Raw genomic sequence first — 20,433 nt, 5'->3', positions numbered from 1 at the left:
GACGGGGGAGCCTGGTGGGCTGCCGTCTATGGGGTTGCACAGAGTTGGACATGACTGACGTGACTGAGCAGCTCCCTATTAACTAGCTCAGCATTGTAGACTTATTCAGCTTGAGGTCCACCATGACCCCTGAGGTCTCTTCTGCCGGGCAGGCCTAACCAGTCATTTCCCAATGCCTTATGTGTCCATGTGTTCTTGCCCTTATTCACTGCTGCTGCTAAGTCACTTCAGTTGTGTCCGACTGTGTGCGACTCCATAGACGGCGGCCCACCAAGCTCCCCCGTCCCTGGGATTCTCCAGGCAAGAACACTGGAGTGAGTTGCCATTTCCTTCTCCAATGGATGAAAGTGAAAAGTGAAAGTGAAGTCGCTCAGTCGTGTCCGACTCTTAGCGACCCCATGGACTGCAGCCTACCAGGCTCCTCCGCCATGGGATTTTCCAGGCAAGAGTACTGGAGTGGGGTGCCATTGCCGTCTCTGCCTTATTCACTATCTCCCTCCTATACGTGAACAGTTTTCTTTACAGCAGTCACTTGGATATCCCCTTTGCCAGCTTCATCATTCCTGCTGCACTTCTTTTCCCCTCAGTCCTTTATAATTAGTGTCTTCAGAGCCCTCCTAAAGTGCAGAGCCAGTATCAGACAGAATTGGCTAGTGCTGCACCCAGTGAGGGGAGTCCTCCCTAATCATTATCCTCCACATTATCTGTCACCCAAAAGATTGTTTGTTATCTGTGCAAGTAATCACAGGAAACCTGATCAGCTTCCAGCCTTTGGGCAGATCTTGCCACAGCCGCTTGACAAGTGACTAATTGCCGCTCTTCCCCTCCTGAAAATACCTTCCAAGGCTCTATGAAATCCACCCCTGTCTGTCATGCGTGGATAGTGGGGACTGCAGGTGTTTTCTTCGGCAGCTCTCAGTGGTACAGAGTGGGGGGCAGATGTTTCCTGTAGGAGGTGGTGGCCTCGTTCATGACCCAGAAATCGCAGAACTGTTTCCCAGGCCGTCTTAGCTTCACCAGTTGGGGCGTTGACTCCTAATCTGCAGGGTACCCTGTCCTGTGGGGATCATCCCTTCCCAAGATCAACAAGCAGATGTCGCTCCTCCTCTGCAGAGTGGCAGCCACCGTAACTAGCGCCCCTTTGGAAACGAGTCATCTAGCATTGTCTCCTGTCAAGTTTGACCGCAGCTGGGAATGTGAATAGTCAGGTTGCAGCACGTTTGTTCATGGTTTCCTTTGAGCAGCTGGTCAAGATGAGAAGTTTGGACAGATTCAGACTCAGATTCTCCGACACCCTGTTGCCTCTTCTCCTCTCTTTATGAGACGAATCTTGCATGTGTGTGTCCTCTCTTTTGTTTCAAAATTCATGTCCTGTGCACACTAGTTCATGGTAGCACTGTTTACACCAGCCAAGACGTGAGGCAACCTAAATGTCCACTGACAGAGGCATGCATAAAGATGTGGTATATTACACAATTGGATGTTACTCAGCCATAAAAAGAAAATGAAATGATGCCATTTGCAGCAACATGGATGGACCCATGATCGTACTAAGTGAAGTCAGTCTGACAGAGAAAGACAGATATTATATGACATCACTTATATGTGCAATCTTTAAAAATACTACTAGTGAACTTACTTATAAAACAGAAAGAGACTCACAGACAAGAAAATAATATTATAGTTACCAAAGGGGAAAGGATGGGGAGGGATAAGTTAGGAGTTTGGGATTAATTCACTACTATATATAAGCTAGATAAACAAGGACATTCTATATAGACAGGGAACTCTAGTCAATATCTTGTAATACCCTATAGTGTAAAAGAACCTGAGAAAGGAGATACATATGTATATGAATCACTTTGATGGACACTTGAACTAACACAGCATTTTAAATCAACTATATCAATTGAAAAAAAAATGTTTTAATTCATGTCCTGGAATGACCAAATAAATCAAATGTTGGTTCATTTTTAAGAAAGGGAAAATGCCCTATACTTCATGTAAGAAAGAAAGCTAGTGTCTCTTCATGTGTAATCCAAGAGCACCCTAACTAAATTCTTGGGCTTCTCTGATAGCTCAGTAAAGAATCCACTTGCAGTGCAGGAGACTGCAGTTTGATTTCTGGGTCAGAAAGATCTGCTGGAGAGTGGATAGGCCACCCACTCCAGTATTCTTGAGCTTCCCTTGTGGCTCAGCTGGTAAAGAATCCGCCTGCAGTGCGAGAGACCTGGGTTTGATCCCTGGGTTGGGAAGATCCCCTGGAAAAGGGAAAGGCTACTCACTCCAGTATTCTGGCCTGGTGAATTCCTTGAACTCTATAGTCCATAGGGTTGCAAAGAGTCGGACACAACTGAGTGACTTTCATTTTCACTTTTTCCAGTTTAGCCATACACACAGCTAGACTCAAGTTTTTCTACAGACAGAAAAACAGTAGATACTGCACTTATCACTTTTCTCTTTTTATTCCATAGTATTGGCTCATTACCTTCTTACACAGTTCCTGGGGAGAGATCTAATTTGCCATGGGCACAACTAGATTGCAGCATACTGAATTAATACGAAATCTCCAGGAAAATGAAACAGCTCAGACACAGTTCCACTTTGAAAGTATGAAGCTGACGGCTTCATTTCAGTTGTTTGTAATTAAAGCCACTTTAGAGATTACTTGGGGAAGTGTGTGGAGGCAGGTCCCTCTGAGTGGTTCAAGGCCAGGAGGGTTGGTCGACTTCAAAGGAGTCCCACCACCCCCCCCCCCCCCCCCCCCCCACACACAGCTGGGCCTGGAGAGGGGACCACAGATGAGGGAGGAGACAACCCATTGTAGAGTAGGAAGAGAACTGTGGGCTAATGGACTTGTTCTTTAGCTCTTTGGAACATGGGTGTCCTTTGGGGGTTGTTAAAATACACATTTCTGGGGTTCAGTGAGATGGGACATGAGCCAAGGAATCATTATTAATATCCACACTTGCAGAGGGCCAAAGTTCACGGCTGCAGAAACACTATTTGGGTGCCTTTCCCCTCTTGATCTTGACTGTGTGAAGCTGGATTTTGATGAAGTCATAATAATATGATAATTCAGCTGGATTCGAGCAGTTCTCAATGGGGGTGCACACTTCGGGGAGATTTTTGCCAACAAACACAACTCAGGCATCATCCCAATTCTGTTATATTAAATCTTTGGAATTAGGGCCTCAGTTCAGTTCAGACACTCTGTTGTGTCCGACTCTTTGTGACCCCATGGACTGCAGCAAGCCAGGCTTCCCTGTCCATCACCAACTCCCAGAGCTTAGACTCATGTCCATTGAGTAGGTGATACCATCCAACCATCTTATCTTCTGTCATCCCCTTCTCCTCCCGCCTTGAATCTTTCCCAGCATCAGGGTCTTTTCCAATGAGTCAGGTCTTTGCGTCAGGTAACCAAAGAACTGGAGTTTCAGCTTCAACATCAGTCCTTCCAATGAATATTCAGGACTGGTTTCCTTTAGGATGGACTGGTTGGATCTCCTTGCTGTCCAGGGGACTCTCAAGAGTCTTCTTCAACACCACAGTTCAAAAGCGTCAATTCTTCGGTGCTCAGCTTTCTTTATAGTCCAACTTTTACAAACATACATGACTACTGGAAAAACCAATGTTTTGCCTTGATGAACCTCTGTTGGCAAAGTAATGTCTCTGCTTTTTAATATGCTGTCTAGGTTGGTCATAACTTTACTTCCAAGGAGCAAGGGCTTTTTAATTTCATGACTGCAGTCACCATCTACAGTCATTTTGGAGCCCAAGAAAATAAAGTCTGTCACTGTTTCCATTGTTTCCCCATCTACTTGCCATGAAGTGATGGGACCAGATGCCATGATCTTCGTTTTCTGAATGTTGAGTTTTAAGCCAACTTTTTCACTCTCCTCTTTCACTTTCATCAAGAGGCTCTTTATTTCTTCTTCCCTTTCTGCCATAAGGGTGGTGTCATCTGCATATCTGAGGTTATTGATGTTTCTCCCAGCAATCTTGATTCCAGCTTGTGCTTCATCCAGTCCAGCATTTCTCATGATGTACTCTGCGTAAAAGTTAAATAAGCAAAGTGACAATATACAGCCTTGACGTACTCCTTTCCCGATTTGGAACCAGTCTGTTGTTCTATGTCCAGTTCTAACTGTTGCTTCTTGATCTGCATAGATTTCTCAGGAGGCAGGTCAGATGGTCTGGTATTCCCATCTCTTGAAGAATTTTCCACAGTTTGCTGTGAATTAAGGCCTAAGAATGTGTATTTTTAAGGCTTCCAAGCAATCCTCCTATGATGACGAATTAGGGGACAAATGAACTAAAGTGCTCGCCTTCATGCTGTGAGTTGTACGTAGTTAAGGAAGAACTACCAGTGCATCGGTTGTTTTTGCTTTTACCGTTGTTCCCAGATCTAATCAATTGTAAAGTAGGGCAGGCCCTGATTATAACCATTAGTGAACAAAAGTGTGCTGGCAGTTCACACCTGGGAGCTGGTGTCAGTTGTCCTGTTCACAAATAAAACCAGTAATCAGGGTCTATGGATAATTAAGCCGTTATCCTTTTAATAATACACTTATAAACAGATACATACTCTGTAGAATAAAATAAAGCAACATCTAGTTTTAAATAGTAAGTAATATACACTATCTTTATGCAAAAATATCCCATGTATTTAAAACGGATGGCTAATTTGTGGTTTATTCAACAGTTTCCTTAAACAAATATTGAGTACCTATAATGGTCAGGGACTATTCCCCAAACAGATATAATAGTGAACAAATGAAACAAAAATGTCAGCCCTCGTGGAATTTACATTTAAACAGGGGCAGACTGTCCTGACCCTGTCCACTTGTGAATGGCTATAAGAAGAATGAACACATCCTGTCCCCAAGGCTGGCCATTCCAGGAGATTTGTAAGATTAATGATCTTTTTACTTTACTTCCTCACACCCCGACCTGTATTCTGTAAAAGACACTGGCATCCAGACTCCAATAAGACACTTTTTTTTTGAGACACTAGTCTGCCATCTTTGCAGTCAGGCAGACTATAAACAAGATAAAGAAATTAAATATATAGTGTGCTCTGTAGATACTAAAGAGAATCCCTCTGTGCGATTAGTATTTTACTGGGAGTCTATTGCATTCTGGCATTGTTAAATATATTTACAAAGATATCCCTGCCTTCAAAGAGTTTATCATCTAGTACAGCAACTTATTAAATGCTTCTCAGAAAGATTATGATCATAATTTAGTTTATAGTGCAGGACAGAGCTCCAGAAACTGTATGTGCTGTACACATTACTCTTGCCTTTGAAGTCCCTTAGCCTTTTCTATAACACTCCCGTTTATGCAATACGTTCATTATGGCTAAAAACGGCATAGCTGTGTCATGAAACATGGGGGAAAGATGTATAAATTAACAGACTGTGCAATTTGCATTCTTTTGCCACGGCTCATTATTTCTATTTCGACCATACATTTAGTCTTTGAAAGCCCCAGGGTTTTGAATACCGATGTTATCACATCAACATACTTGTTGCTGAGAAACGTAAAGTAAGGGCAATCAAATGTACCTGTGGTATAATGGTTTTCAGGGTATGAAATCAGGGCCGCCACATCATCCTGGGAACAAGTTAGAAGTACAAATTCTCGAGTCCCCCACCCCACCCAAGCTCCCGAGTCAGAATCTCTGCGGTGAGGCCCTCAGCCTGTATCTTAACATGGTGATGAGGAAGAATGGCTCAAGTCATTCAAACACGTCACTCACTGGTGGATACTGATCAAAGCAGGTGAAGCAAGTGCGTGATTATCCAAGGTGAGTGCACTAGATCCTGATTTCATGGTTTTGCACTTTTTTGGAATATGCTTCAGACAGTAACCAGGGTTGAGGCTTGAGACATCTCCACATCTGGGTTATGAATGTATATGAGGTGGGTATAGTCAGGTGTATATAAAGTCGGGCTTCCCTTGTGGCTCAGCTGGTAAAGAATCTGCCTGCCTTGTGGGAGACGTGGGTTCGATCCCTAGGTTGGGAAGATCCCCTGGAGAAGGGAAAGGCTACCCACTTTAGTATTCTGGCCTGGAGAATTCCATGGACTGTATAGCCCTTGGGGTCGCAAAGAGTTAGACACGACTGAGTGACTTTGGTGTTCACTGTCATGGTCAGGTGAAAGAAATCTGCTAACCAAAGATTAGATCTTGTCGCTAGGTAACTAACAGATAGTGGCACACCTGTCACATGACTTTACAGGACCCCAAAGTGGTGTTGGAGAAGACTCTAGAGAGTCCCTTGGACTGCAAGGATATCCAACCAGTCCATTCTCAAGGAGATCAGCCCTGGGATTTCTTTGGAAGGAATGATGCTAAAGCTGAAACTCCAGTACTTTGGCCACCTCATGCAAAGAGTTGACTCATTGGAAAAGACTCTGATGCTGGGAGGGATTGGGGGCAGGAGGAGAAGGGGACGACAGAGGATGAGATGGCTAGATGGCATCACTGACTCGATGGACATGAGTCTGAGTGATCTCCGGGAGTCGGTGATGGACAGGGAGGCCTGGTGTGCTGCGATTCATGGGGTCACAAAGAGTCGGACATGACTGAGCGACTGAACAGAACTGAAAGGCTATGTTCTCTTACTATTTCAGAAACTTCTCAGTGTTGATGCTCCCTATGTGGATAATGCATTTGCAGTTAACCTAGATTTCTGGTGTTATTATCTGTGGGTTTGCCTGCCTATATCTTTATGTGTCTTTCACCATCCCCTTGTTTCATCTTTCCACTTTGTCTCTTTTGCATAACAGAGTCCTATTCTTACTATTCTGTTCTCACTGGCTTAATATACTGCGCTTATGGAAGAGTTCTGCATTTCTTTAATTCTTAAAGCAGACAAATGGAGTATTGTTAAGAGGTAAAAACTAAATGAGATTGCATTGCTTTTAAAGTTATGTTGCCCTTGGAGGTTTTATGAAGGGTCTTATGAAGGGTCTTCTCTTTCCCCTTCTCCCTAAATAGAAAAATCTTTGGGGGAAAAATTGTTAGAAGGATTATTAGAGTATGGCTAGGCTTATTGAATTAGTTACAACATTGCTTGGCCAGGAGGCACTTAGGACCTTAGCTTCCGGACCAGGAATCGAACCCACACTCCCTGCACTGGAAGGCGGAGTCCTGACCACAGGACTATTGGTAGTCCTTCCTTGGGGAAGTCCCCTTCATTACTCATTGTTAAGATGATATTTTTTGTAAAGTTTGGACCTGGTTCCTCCTTTTTAGTTGCAGAAATAAAGGAGATGGTTATATTTAATCGGATGTTTTAAGGCCCAGTTAGTGTGGAAAACCCTTGAGATCACCTTTGCCCTGTATCCTGTCCACCCCCCTACCCCAGCTGTGTCCTGCTGTCTTCAGTCTGTTGCAGAGCCTCAGGGACTGATTTAGCCTTCTCCTTTCAAGTCATCTATTTTTGCTTTGTTTTTGTGGACATGTTTTCATTAAAGTGTAACAGACATACAGAAAAAGGCACAGACCATCAGTGTACATCAGAGTGGGTTTTCCCAAAGTGCACTTACCCATGTCATCACTACCCAGATCAAGAACTTGTTGGAACTTGACCAGCATCCAGACACCCTCCCTCCCACATGTCCCCCTCCCCAGCACCTCCCCTTCCTCCCCAACTGAACACAACCCTGAATCCTAAAGTCACACACTCACTCTGCGTATCTGGGGGCTTCATGTCAGTGAAATCATCCCATATGTATTATTCTGTGTCTGGTGTCTTTAAGTCAACATTACGTTGCTGAGATTTGTCTGTGTTGCAGAGTGTTCATTTATTTTCATTGCTGTATTATATATCCATTGTGAACACACACCAGTTTGTTTATCCATTCTGTTATTGAGCGTTTGGAGTATTTCTGCTTTGAGGATGTTACAGGTTCTTGTACATGTCCTCTGATACATGTATGTATGTACTTCTTTTCAGTATATACCTATGAGCGGAATGGCTAGCGTAGGATTTACATATACTCAGCTTCAGCAGAGGCTGTGAACCGGTTTGCCAAAGTGGTTGTAACAAGTACCTCCTGCAGTATGAGAGTGTGCTGGTTGCTTCACATCCTTTCTAGCATTTGATACTGTCTTTTTAATTTTAGCCACTCTAGTAGGTGATCCCTCTTTGTGGAGTTAATTTATATTTTTCTGATAACTGATGATGTTAAGTGCCCATATTTAATGGCTTTGAGATATCTTGTGAAATTCCTTTTCAGATCTTTGCCCATTTTTCTGTTGGTTTGTCTCTCATTAATTTTTAGGAGTTAATTATGTATGGATAAGAGCCCACTATTGGATATGTGTTTTATGTATATTCTCCTGCTCTGTGTCTTTGGATGAATAGAAGTTCTTAATTTTAATGAGTTTCAATCATTTCATTTATGATCCTGTTAAAGAAACCTCTGACTCTGTCATAAGGATATTCTTCCATGGTACAGTCTAGAATCTTTGGATATACATTTAAATATATGTCCAATTGGAATTGATTTTTATGCAAGTTTTGAGGTGAAGTTCAGGAATCATTTTCATATATGCATGTGTGTGTATATCACACACATATATGAAAATAAATATAATATGTGTATATGTGTGTGTATATGCACACACTATATATATATATATAAAATCTCTGGACCATTAGGGTTTTACTTTTTATTGTATTTTTTTTTTTTTTTTTGGTTTTTGCTTAGTTTTTATAGTGAAATTTTTATTTTAGAGTCATTTTTAATTTGCAGTCAAGTTGCCAAGAGAGTCCAAAGAATTTTCATGTACCCTCCTCTGCCCATTTTCCCCTGTTCTCATTATCTTACATCGCTATCATACATTTGTCACAGCTAAGGAGTCACTGTCAATGCATTCTTATTAACCAAAGTCCATGCTTTATTCAGAGCAGGACCATTAGGTTTTGACCAGTGCAAGTGCTGTTGAGGAATGCTTTGACACAACATCCTGTTAACTAAACCTTCAGTAACCAGCTCCACTGGAGTGACTTGTCTTAGATCTCAGCCTAAGTTGAGTAACTCAGCCGGGATCAAGAGATATGAATGTAGGTCCCATGAGAGCACTAGGAAGGAACTATGGAAATCCTGCAATCAAAGGCCCTCCAGATCTGATATCTGGAGAAGGAAATGGCACCCCACCCCAGTACTCTTGTCTGGAGAATCCCATGGACGGAGGAGCCTGGTAGGCCACAGTCCATGGGGTCACGAAGAGTCGGACATGACTGAGAGACTTCACTTTCACTTTTCACTGTCATGCATTGGAGACGGAAATGGCAACCCACTCCAGTATTCTTGCCTGGAGAATCCCGGGGACAGGGGAGCCTGGTGGGCTGCCGTCTATGGGGTTGCACAGAGTAGGACACGACTAAAGCAACTTAGCAGCAGCAGCAGCAGGTCTGACATCACCTTAAACTTTTCATTTCCAGTTTTGAAAATCCTGCCTGAGTTTTAGAAGTACAATAAGCAGTCTTCTCCTTGAGTCCTTCAGAACTTGAATTTTGTAACTTCTAACCAAAGTTTAAAATACACCGATGATGAGCAGCTTTTCATTTTTAGTCATCACGCCTAATATTACATCCCTAGGATTTATCTATCTTATAACTAGAAATTTGTACCTTTTGAACGCTAACCATTTCACCCACCACTCTCCAGCCTCTGCCTTTGACACCCACTGTTTCTAGGAGTTTGGTTTTCTCATTTTAAGAGCAACCTCCATAGTGTTTTCCCAGTGTCTGCACCAATCCAAATCGCTGCCAACAGCAGTGTCATGCACAAGGGTTCCCTTTTCTCCAGATCCGCGCTCAGTCTTGTCATTTCTTAGCTTGCTGATGATGATAGCCATTCTCACAGGTGTGAGTTCTCATTACAGTTCAGGTTTGCATTTCCTTGACGGTTAGTGACATTGAGCATCTTTTCCTATACCTGTCGGCCATCTGTATGTCTTCTTTGGAAAACTGTCTGTTCAAATTTTCTTCTCATTTTTTAAAAATTCAGATTGTTTCCTTTTTTTGTTCTTGAGTTGTATAAGTTCTTTATATTTTTTTGGATATTAACCCCTTAGATATTAACCCCCATCAGATACATGATTTGCAAATATTTTCTCCTGTTCAGTAGGTTGCTTTTTCACTTTGTGGGTGATTTCCTTTGCTGCCCAGAAGCTTTTTGGTTTGATGTAGTCTGTCTTGTTTAGTTTGGCTTTTGTTGCCTTTGATTTTTGTGTCCGATTCAAAAAATGACTGTCAGGAAGCTTACTGCCCATGTTTTCTTCTAGGAGTTTTACTGTTTTGGGTCCTGCATTCAAGTCTTTAATCCATTGTGAGTTAACTTTGTGTGATGTAAAGTGGGGGTATGGTCTAATCTGATAAACAGCTTTTTAGAGAGTGTTACTACCGGGTGCCGTGGGGAAGGAGACCTCAGGATGCCCCTTTGGCCTTGGGCGTGAGCACGTGGAGAGCTCCGTGTCTGGCTCAGTCTTCTCTCCCCTCTTGAGCTCAGGCTTCGGGAATGTCACTGTGCCCCTGAGTTCTGAGGAAGGGAGGACAGGGAGCTCTTGATACTGCCAGGCCTGTTATTGCCAGCTCCCCCCGACTGCCCACACACACACACACATGCCTCTGCGAGACTTCTCTGTACCACACTTCAGCGGTGCTGGTGTACTTCAGAGTGTCCCTGACAGTCTTAACTATTTTTACTTTTGACTGAAAGTGCAGAAGAAGCCCCCGTCACCATGTTGTACTTTGACAGTGGACATTTAAATTGAAGCGAAAAGGCGAAGGCAGGCCAGCCAGCCCCATTAATATTTTATGAAATACTCATTGTTCTGTAACCGGCCGTAACCCGTCCTGGACGATGCTTTTATGGCTGACAGGCCGACCCCAGCAGGCACACACACACCCGGCCGCTTTGTCTCTGTCCCGCCTCTCCTCAGTACCATGAGCTCGCGCCACTCTGCCAGCCCGGTGGTCTTCACCAGCGCCAGAAGTTCACCGAAGGAAGAGCTTCACCCGGCCACCCCCCCGCAGCTCGCTCCTTCCTTCTCATCCTCCTCGTCCTCCTCCTCCGGTCCTCGGACTTTCTACCCCCGCCAGGGCGCTACCAGCAAGTACCTGATCGGATGGAAGAAACCCGAAGGAACCATAAACTCCGTGGGATTTATGGACACCAGAAAGTAAGGACTCTGTTGCTGCTCTTGCCGGGTGTTTTGCTTTTCACATGACAGTGAACAGAACAATTTCCTGCAAGAGAGGAGGCTGGGCTCAAGACTGGGGAGAGGGTGGTTTGGTAGGGAAGTTATTTTTCCTCCCACGTGAAACGTGTCTTAAATTGTTTCTCTGCCACATTCCTTAAATAAGATGTATTGCAAAACCGTCAGATTTGAGAATCTCAAAGTCTCCTAGGAAAGAGTCTGTCTGAAGAACAAACTTCAGAATAATCGCCCCTTGGGTGTTAAGACCACACTTGTCCCTTTGATGCTATTAATCACAGCCTTCCCGTGTAATTCCTAACTGGCCCAGGAGGGACTATTAGAAAGTAAGTGACCACCTCTGAACATAAAGAACTTTTGACAAAATAGTACAGCAAAAAATAAAGGATTCAGTCAATGACATTGGTTTTGTTTCTATAGAGATTGCATTTGGGACTCATACCCTGTGGTCTTTTTTATTAGTAAGTCTGTTGCTAATTTTGGCTTAGTGGAGTTTATAGTTTCCTGTGAAAGAGTGATTTATTCATCAGGCTTTTTATTTTGTATTTCAAACTGGTCTTGTTTCTCTTTACAAGCACTTATCCAAATAGATTCTTAATATAATTGAACAGAAGTAATTCTCCTTTTCTCTCTTCTAATAGCTCTCCATTGACTTACGTCTTTCAGACCCCATCACACCCTTGAGTCCACCTCATCAAATTAACTTCTCCCCTCTCTTCCCCTTCCTTCAAGGCGTCATCAGAGTGACGGCAATGAAATAGCCCACCCAAGGCTGCGTGCCTCCACCAGGGACCTCAGGGCGTCCCCGAAGCCGACCTCCAAGTCCACCATTGAGGAGGATCTCAAGAAGCTCATTGACCTGGAAAGCCCAACCCCTGACTCCCAGAAGAATTTTAAGGTACAGAGCAGGTCTTGGGGGTGAACAGCTGTCAGGGAGAGGCTGGACAGGGCAGTTACATTCTCCAGGAAGTGGTGGTTCCCAGCTCCTCCTCGTCAGACCCTCCGTCCCACCATCACCCAACTGTCTCAATATTTAGTTCATGTGTTTTCCAAATGTCCTGTCCCAGCAGCCACATCTGTGGAGTTTGGGTTTATAGTAACCTGTCCCCACCCCCAAGGCTCCTTATCTTCCACTGTATCCTACTTACGATGCACAAGCTATACTTTCTTGACATTGTCACTCAGACGACATTGCTTCTCGGAACTCTGCAGACCACCCATGGCTCTGTTGTCGGATGGAAAGTTTTCTGAAAGGGCTGCAGTGCTTCTGTCCACAGGGTCCTCCTCCCACAGTAGCCCCCAGGGTGTTCCCTGCCCCGCGTGCGCCCACAGCACCTGCACTCTGGCCTCACGTCTGCCCCTGCCCCTGGCCAGCAAACCTACCAGCCATACACTGCTTGCCGTTGAGTCCAGCAGACAGAGTTTGTGCATTTACCTGAAGAACTTTCCAGACTCTCTTCAGAAGGCCTTCTCTCCGCTCTCAGAATGCCAGACTAGAAATGCCTTCTCTAGAACCCAGCCTCCCTCCCCATCAAGTCCTGAACACTTGCTCAGAGTTTGTGGGTATGTCAGTGGCCAAACGTTTGCATGACCACATGGAAAGATTTTTTTTTCTACCCACCTCACCTTGGGCAGACCCTTCAAGCCCACCTCAGGCTCTGCTTTCTTGTCTCTAAAGTGTGCCAGCTCACTCCCAAATGAGCCAGCAGCTGGTGTTGGCTGAGCTGGGCCCAAAGGTATTATATTTTACACATAGCATAACATGTTCCTGTCTGGAGTGTACTGGGTGGGCCCACGAGAAGAGAGTCCACCGCTCCAGAGGGTCGTGGGTGCACACTTGGATGTTCTCTGTTCTCTGTGTTCTCAGTTAAATGATTTGTAGTCTGTTTGAAGTGACTAAAAAGCTTAGTTTAAGAGGGCCATTGAGAATTGATGCAAAGTGGAAGCTGACATATTTCCTTAACCACTTACCATCCTCAGAGGGCGAGAGACGTGCCCAGAGTGATGAGCTGTGTGGTCTCGTCTCATCTGGGCTTCCTCGTCACCATTCCAGTTCCTGTGCACACACACGTTCCTCTTTGTGTGAGTGTGCCACACACGTGTGTGCGTTCCTCTAGATAGGTCAGGTATACATTTGAAACTGACAGATCAACGTCTCCAGAGATGAAATGTACTCCAAAGACCATTCTGGGGTTTTGCAGAGAAATCACTGAGTTATTAACAAAAGCATTAACATCATAAATCATTTTAAAGACTTAACATTCTGGATTTCTATCATTTCTGTTTCATAAGCCAGCACTTAACAGTTCTGACTCATCACCCAGGGCACAAATGGTTTCCTTAGCAACCCTGCAAAAGATAGTACTTGAAACTTCTTTCTTTATCCATCAAAAACCAAAGAGGTGTATTAAAATTTTTAACTACCAGTTTCAAAAGTATTTCAGATTTTTCCTGAGGTTAAAGGAAAATAAAATCTGCCCTGAAAGGAATCTTTCCTCCAATCCTTAGTTTAACATTTTTGGAAAGGGGTAAGCTCAGAGCTTTCTTTCTTTTGATTTACTCCTGCAGTGAAAATAATTGAAAGCAAATGTCTGTCTTGCCCTCATTCCAGGTCTTGGCTTTTATTTCCAAAGTGAATTACTTTAACATTCCTATTTGAAACAGGAATGCACATGCTTTATGTGGTGACTATATTACCATGAGACCCTCTGCAAAGAAAGTGCTTCTGCTGGTTGAACTATTATGGGGAAAAGGCTGGGAGCAGGAGCTGGAAAAGTGCTCTGTTTTCTCTCTCGTGTCATCCTTTTTCATCTGGCTTCAGATGAGTTCAGCTAAGTAGCTCTGTGTGTCTTCTGAGACTCATGTGAGCGACGTGCCTCTGCTGTGTCAGTGAGGCCAGTGCGCCCTTGCGAGGTCTCCCCGGCCATGCCTGGCTCAGGGCTCCAAGCCACTGCGTCAGGCTTCAGGGTACAAGGAGTATCCTACCCTGGGCAGTGATCCTTGGAACCCACTCACACCACATTGGCAAGGGCTACCTGTGAGCCACCATGAATGTCAACTGACGGATTGTTCCCAGGCTCGTCTGCCAGCAGAGGGAGACGACTGCTGCAGGGCATGGCCATGCTCTGCTGGGCAGGCTGGAGCTGGGAGGGGGGCGGCTGCGAACCTCCAGGCAGCTGCTGTGAAACTTGTATCTCAAGGAAGATGGCAGAGCTGTAACGTTCTGAGAAACCTCATTGGCAGGCAGAGCTGGGATCACCATATTCTCCCCGAGGGTTGAATGCAGTCCGGCGAGTGAACAGAACTGTAGTGCAAACCAAGAGCCCTGCTCTCCAGCCAACACTCTCAGATACAGACCAAAGGAAGAGGTGTCACGCGGGCGCCTAGCGTTTAGGAAGAGATGGTACTTGTTTATCGCAAGTGCAAGAGTGATCCGTTTCACTGAGAGCCGGGGCGTGTGAAAAGAGTGAGGAGAGGGAGGAGGTGGACCCTGATGCAAGAGGCCACCTCTCTAGGCCTGACTCGATCAGACTTGATCAGTGGTGCCCAAATGATTTTAAAGTTTAAGAATCCTTTTGTTTCCTACTAACAGTTACACACGGAAGCCCAGTACTTAGAACTGAGATGGCAGAACTTCTCCGATAGCAAGGATGGAGTGTCTTGGGCTCCTGGGTCCCTCCTGAACACCTCGTTTCCCCAGGCAGTGATGCCGGGAGGAGCCCTTAGGGCTCCTTGTAACAGAGTTGATATCTCCCTTCCTAAATGCTTTCTATTATCCTTTCTGAGTCTGCCACCCGCTGCGTTGTGGTTCTTTCCTGGGGCTGGCAGCACAGGGCAGCACCACTCAGCGATATCAGTATAACCTCCCAGGGAAGGCAGGGGGTGCCCTAGGGAACTGGGTAGGTGCACACACCTTTGAGGCTAGAATTGCAGGGGACTGAAGGTGGGAGCCATCGCATGTGCTTGGACCAGACTAGTCCTGCTAGTTTTTAACAGAAAATATCTAGGCAGACCACTTCCTTCCCTCTCCTCCCTTTAGTGCAAGATGTTATAACTTAATAAATCATGCTGTCCAAAAGATCTCTTCAAGTAGCTGTTTACCTTAAAGTATATTAATATTTCCCAAAGAGGCTGAAATTAGAACTGGTGAAAATTCTCTCTTCTGTAAATTTATCAGGGTGGGGGTATTCACTGGAAAAGGAAATCCCTTGGCCAAACCCAAAGGTGCCAAAAAAGATGGAGAGCAGTTTTTTTAATAGATCTGAGATCTGGGCTGGTAGGCAGGAGCTCTATGTGACAGTTCTGGAACCTTGGGCAGGTGGAGCGAGATGGCCTGCTTCCTCTCTTAATTTACAGTTGGCAAGCCACTTAGCCTCTCTAACGCCCACTCTTGTGGGTGAAATGAAAAAGGAAATCATCATTTCCACACCAAGTCCCTGCTCTCTTACAGACCCACATAGAATTTATCACAGCAGCTTAGTTTTCAAGGTAAGCACATATGTACTTTGGGTTTAACTCACCATGAATTTTAAAAAGCAAACACAATCGGCTACACTTGGAGCTCATTTACAATGCATTTGATTAATAATTTTTTTCATATGGATGTTGCAGCTGTGCCTGCCACATTGTGGACCGCTTTGACTTGATCAGCCCTTGACTTGGTGGATGGAAGTGTGTTAGACCACAGAGACCATTGAATGAGTCTGAGCATCAGCTCTGTTCTCAGCCTCCTAGATGGAGCTGTTGCCGTATCATTCTCTGTCCCTTCAAAGCGGCACGGAAAGTTTCACGGTGGCTTCCTGCCAGCAGTGACTCAGCCCTCCTACTCACATCCTCACCTGTTCCCCACATTGTTCTCCCTGCCAAGGTGAACAGTCGACTAAGAGGAGCTGAATAAGGATAACTCCGTTAACAGACCACATACCCTGTTGGCTTGCAGGATGCTGGATATTTCAACATTGTTAACATGTCTGTTTTTTCCTTCACGAATGGCTTTCTCAGAAACTTGCTGTTTGCACAAAAACCTGAAATAAAAATCGAATCTGGTCACAAGGGCAAAAGACGTTAACAAGAGATACAGCCATCCGGAGCCTCTGTCATTTTATATAACTATATATATACTTGTCTTTTATAAAGATAGCTTCCCTAGTTTTATTTCACCAATAGAAATCCATCTCAAAAAATAATCTCCCAAGCTCATTAAAAATAATGTTAGTTGTTCGAGCTTTCAAGAGCCACCTATTATTTGAGTGACCGTATTGTGAAGATCAAAGGCTCTTGTTGCCTGGCAAACACGCATCGCTTGACAGGCTTCTGAGGATACCTTCCAGCGTCGTGGCTGTTTCCTTGGGGACCATAACATAATTTCGGAACACCACTGATGCATGCCGCTGTGATCAATCCAGCATTGCTTGGAATCCTCAGAATAATCCTGAGCCACTTCCGTGCCCCCATTTCATAGACAAGCCCCCATTTCATAGATGAGGAATTGGGTTCCGAGCAATAACATGATTTGGTCAATGACATGGGATTCAAATAAAACCCATATTTGTCTGTTCTTAAAGTCTTGCTGTAACCATGACACAATAGTGATGCATCCGCTTCATCCCATATCTGAATCTTGTACTGAGCACTCTTCGGCTGCAGCTGACGTGCTGGGCGGTGAGGCTGTGTCGACCAGGAACTCTGATTTTGCCCTTGGGGGTGTAGAGATGGGGGACCCTGAGGCCTCCTTTCTGGGCTCCAGGTTTGAAGGGTTGTGTCTATGAGAGTGATTTTGCTAACCCACCTATCCTGCACCCCGGGTCGTGGGTGTGTGACCCAGAAAGTTGATTTCTGCTGTCCTGATGCTATTTTTCAGTTCCACGCGCTCTCCTCCCCTCAGTCTCCCTTTCCCACCACCCCCACGTCAAGGCGGGCCTTGCACAGAACGCTGTCCGACGAGAGTATCTACAGCGGCCAGAGAGAGCACTTTTTCACCTCGAGGGCTTCACTTCTGGACCAGGCCCTGCCCAACGACGTCCTCTTCAGTAGCACGTACCCTTCTCTCCCCACATCTCTTCCTTTGCGGAGGCCTTCATACACCTTGGGAATGAAGTCCTTACACGGTAAGCCTGTCTTCAGCTGCAGCTAACAGCCCTGCTGCTGATGACCCGTGTCCCCCAAAACACCTGCCACTCAGTTTGCTCGAGGATGGTAATTAGAGGAAGACCTGCTTGCTTGCTTGCTCAGGTTATCTGGGCTCCCTGCCCCGCCATTCAGCCTCTCACCTAGAATCCCAGCCACAGGGTACGGACCCTGAGCCTCACCAGACCACAAGACTCATCTTGGATTAGTTTCAGGTGTCCCACACAACGATTTGATATTTGTATATATTGCAAAATGATCACAAGATTAACATCTGCTGCCACACATAGTTTAAAAGTGTTTTTAAACTAAAAGTTTTAAAAGGTTTTAAAAATTTAAGTTTTAACAGTTGAAAAATTTTCTTTTTGATGAAAACTTTTAAAATTTACTTTTGTAGTAGCTTTTAAATATGCAATACAGTATTAGCAGTAGTCACCATGATATAGATTATATCCCCACGAATGCCTTATAACTGCAAGGCTGTACTTTTGAGTCCCTCCAGCAGTTTCTACTACCCCCACCCCTCCTTCTGGCAACCACCAACCTATTCTCTGTAACTATGAGCTCACATTTTTTTAGATTCCACACATAACCACACATAAGTGAGATGGATCATACAGTATTTATCTTTCTCTGACTTTTTTCAGTGGCACAGTGCCCTCAATGTTCATCCATGTTATTGCAGATGACAAAATGTCGTTTTTTAAAACATTTTTATTGAGTATAGTTGATTTACAACATGGTGTTAATTTCTGCTACATAGCAAAGTGATTGTTTTATGTATATATTCTTAAATTCCATTACGGTTTATCACAGAGTATTGAATGTAGTTCCTGTGCTACACAGTAGGACCTCGTTTTTATCCATTCTATGTGTAACAGTTTGCACTGGAGCAGTATTTTAAATCTCCTGCCTCCCTAGTTTGCTTCCTCCCTGCATCATTCCTGCACCCCTAACCCACGTCCATGACTGTCCCTCTTCATCTCGGTCCTGTTCCCCACACAGTCCCCTTCTCCGGGGCAGACATCCCTCAAGGGTCACACCAGCTTCTCTCTCCTCCCTCTTTATAGGAGGTCCACCTACAGCGTGAACCTGGTTTCTCTTTGCTCTAAAAGTCCACCCTCAACGGATCAAAGTAGACACGTGAACTGACCACACTTGACCATCTGGACACTAGGAAGCGCCTCCTCGTGGTGACCTAAATAGTCACCTTATTTTCTCCCCTTCTCTCCATTCCATTCCTCGTACAACTTCCTGCCTACGTCAAATACTTCTTTCACTTCACCACTTTTTGTGTTTTAACCTTATAGTGATAAAAACAAGCCCTCTGGGAAGCTTTTGTCTGCATGTGGCATGTCACAGTAGGCCCTGTCCTCTAGAAGCTCACATGCTAAGACAGCAGCCTGGACACCGGCCTCCCACCCGTCTTTACTGTCCCGCAGAGGACGCCTGGAGTTGAAGGGCTGGCCCTGAGGAAGGGGAGGGGCAGCCCGCCCTCCGCAGCCCCTCCATCACCTCTTGTTGCTTTCCCGACAGTTAGGCAGCAGCCTCAGTGATCCCATGCCCTAATCTGAGCGGTCCTTGGTGGGCTGCCATCCTTGACCTCATGTGTATGACCACCACCGAGATGCATTTGGGGAATAGGAAACTTCTTTTTTTTTTCCAAATGGAAATTTAGGACCAGAGATTAAAAAAAAAAAAGCAGAAAGATTGTGTTTGACATAACAAAACTGTCTATTCCAAAGAATCTGAAAAATGTGTGTGTATATATACGTAATCACTTTGCTGCACACCAGAAACTAACACATTATATATCAACTTTACTTCAATTTTTTTTAATTAAAAAATTATTCCAGCTTCTTACCCTTGGTGGGAGCAAGTTTAAATAGAACTGAGCCTTTAATATCAGGCAGTATTTGTTGATTTCCATTTTCTCATAGTTCTGGTAATTTTAAGCACATTAATAACTAGCAGCTGCACTGCAGAGCAGTCCTTTATGTAATTTGCAAGGGAAAGCAAGCACTAAATATACTCCGGTTTATAGACTATCATAATTGGCAAAACTTTTTAACTCCTTGTAAACAGTTACTTCCAGAGTCACTTACAGATTTTAACTGAGAGCCTCGCTTTTGGCCCCGTGTCTGAGCGGATTATAGTGTCATGGTCACTTTATGAGGCGGCCCTTCCCATGGAGGCACCCGCTCTGCCCTCACAGCTTCTGTCCCAGTGAGAGCATCTGCACTTCCTGAGCTCTGTGCCCGTCTCCTCCACCTCTGTGAACCTAAACGGTGGCAGTGTGCCCTCCACTGCACAGAGGGGCTCATTGCACTCATTCTGCCCATCCCCAGGCTAAGCAGAGACCGAGTGTTACTGAGTGTTAAATTGGTTAATATTTGTGTTTTTAAAAATTGCCACCTTAGAAGGGGTTTGGGATGTCGGACTGCTGTAAATCGAAAACCGATGCCAAGAGTTGCTTAGCGTGTCCTTGGGAAAGAAAAGGATGCCAACACCAGTGAACCGACGTTAACTCCACTGAGCGACCCAGCACCCACTCTCACATGCTCTAATTTGGTTCTCACACTATCCTGGATACATCCAACTGCAGAAACCAGTGGACCATCCCTGGGACACAAGGCAGACACGAGCCAGGGATATGTCTGTCCCTCAGCAGTCCCAGGGACGCAGAGAGTCCACATGGAGGGAGTCAGATCCCAGGTTCCAAGGCAGATAAAGATTGGCTTTACGGTCCCCTCAAATATGCATCACCAAGCCTCCCTGGTCTGGCTGCAAAATCCAGCGCTCTGATGAAGTAGGTCCCTTCACCCCAGCCTGAATCCCTTGACTCTGAGAGGAAAAGTGAGGTGCCAAAGCTTCCTTGGGTCTCTCTGTTAGACAAGTAGCTCCTGTGAAAGCAGACACATTACCTCAGTGCAGAACTAACTTTTCCCAGACCCACACCATTAGAAATGGGACACTGGGAGGTTACACAAAAAGGAATTAAGATTGGAGGAAGTCAGTTCCTAGTTCTGCTCAGCTTCAGTGTGACTGCTAATGGTCTATTAGACT

General features: G+C 44.9%; 1 protein-coding gene across 15 annotated transcripts in view; it reads left to right on the top strand.

Moving 5' to 3' along the window:
- The window catches only part of SIPA1L1 (signal induced proliferation associated 1 like 1), a 385,127-nt gene that overhangs the window by 356,774 nt on the left and 7,920 nt on the right, over positions 1 to 20,433 (top strand). For all 15 annotated transcript variants that reach the window (XM_070377614.1, XM_070377620.1, XM_070377612.1 and 12 more), the window contains 3 exons: positions 10,966 to 11,205; positions 11,974 to 12,139; positions 17,102 to 17,348. In XM_070377614.1, coding sequence (XP_070233715.1) covers positions 10,966 to 11,205; positions 11,974 to 12,139; positions 17,102 to 17,348 — 653 coding nt within the window. The remainder of the gene's footprint in view (positions 1 to 10,965; positions 11,206 to 11,973; positions 12,140 to 17,101; positions 17,349 to 20,433) is intronic.

The sequence above is a fragment of the Bos mutus genome, chromosome 10, assembly GCF_027580195.1.
Source record: "Bos mutus isolate GX-2022 chromosome 10, NWIPB_WYAK_1.1, whole genome shotgun sequence".
Taxonomy (NCBI): domain Eukaryota; kingdom Metazoa; phylum Chordata; class Mammalia; order Artiodactyla; family Bovidae; genus Bos; species Bos mutus.
The sequence above is the reverse complement of the archived record's forward strand: the minus strand, read 5'-3'. Positions and strand labels throughout refer to the sequence as shown.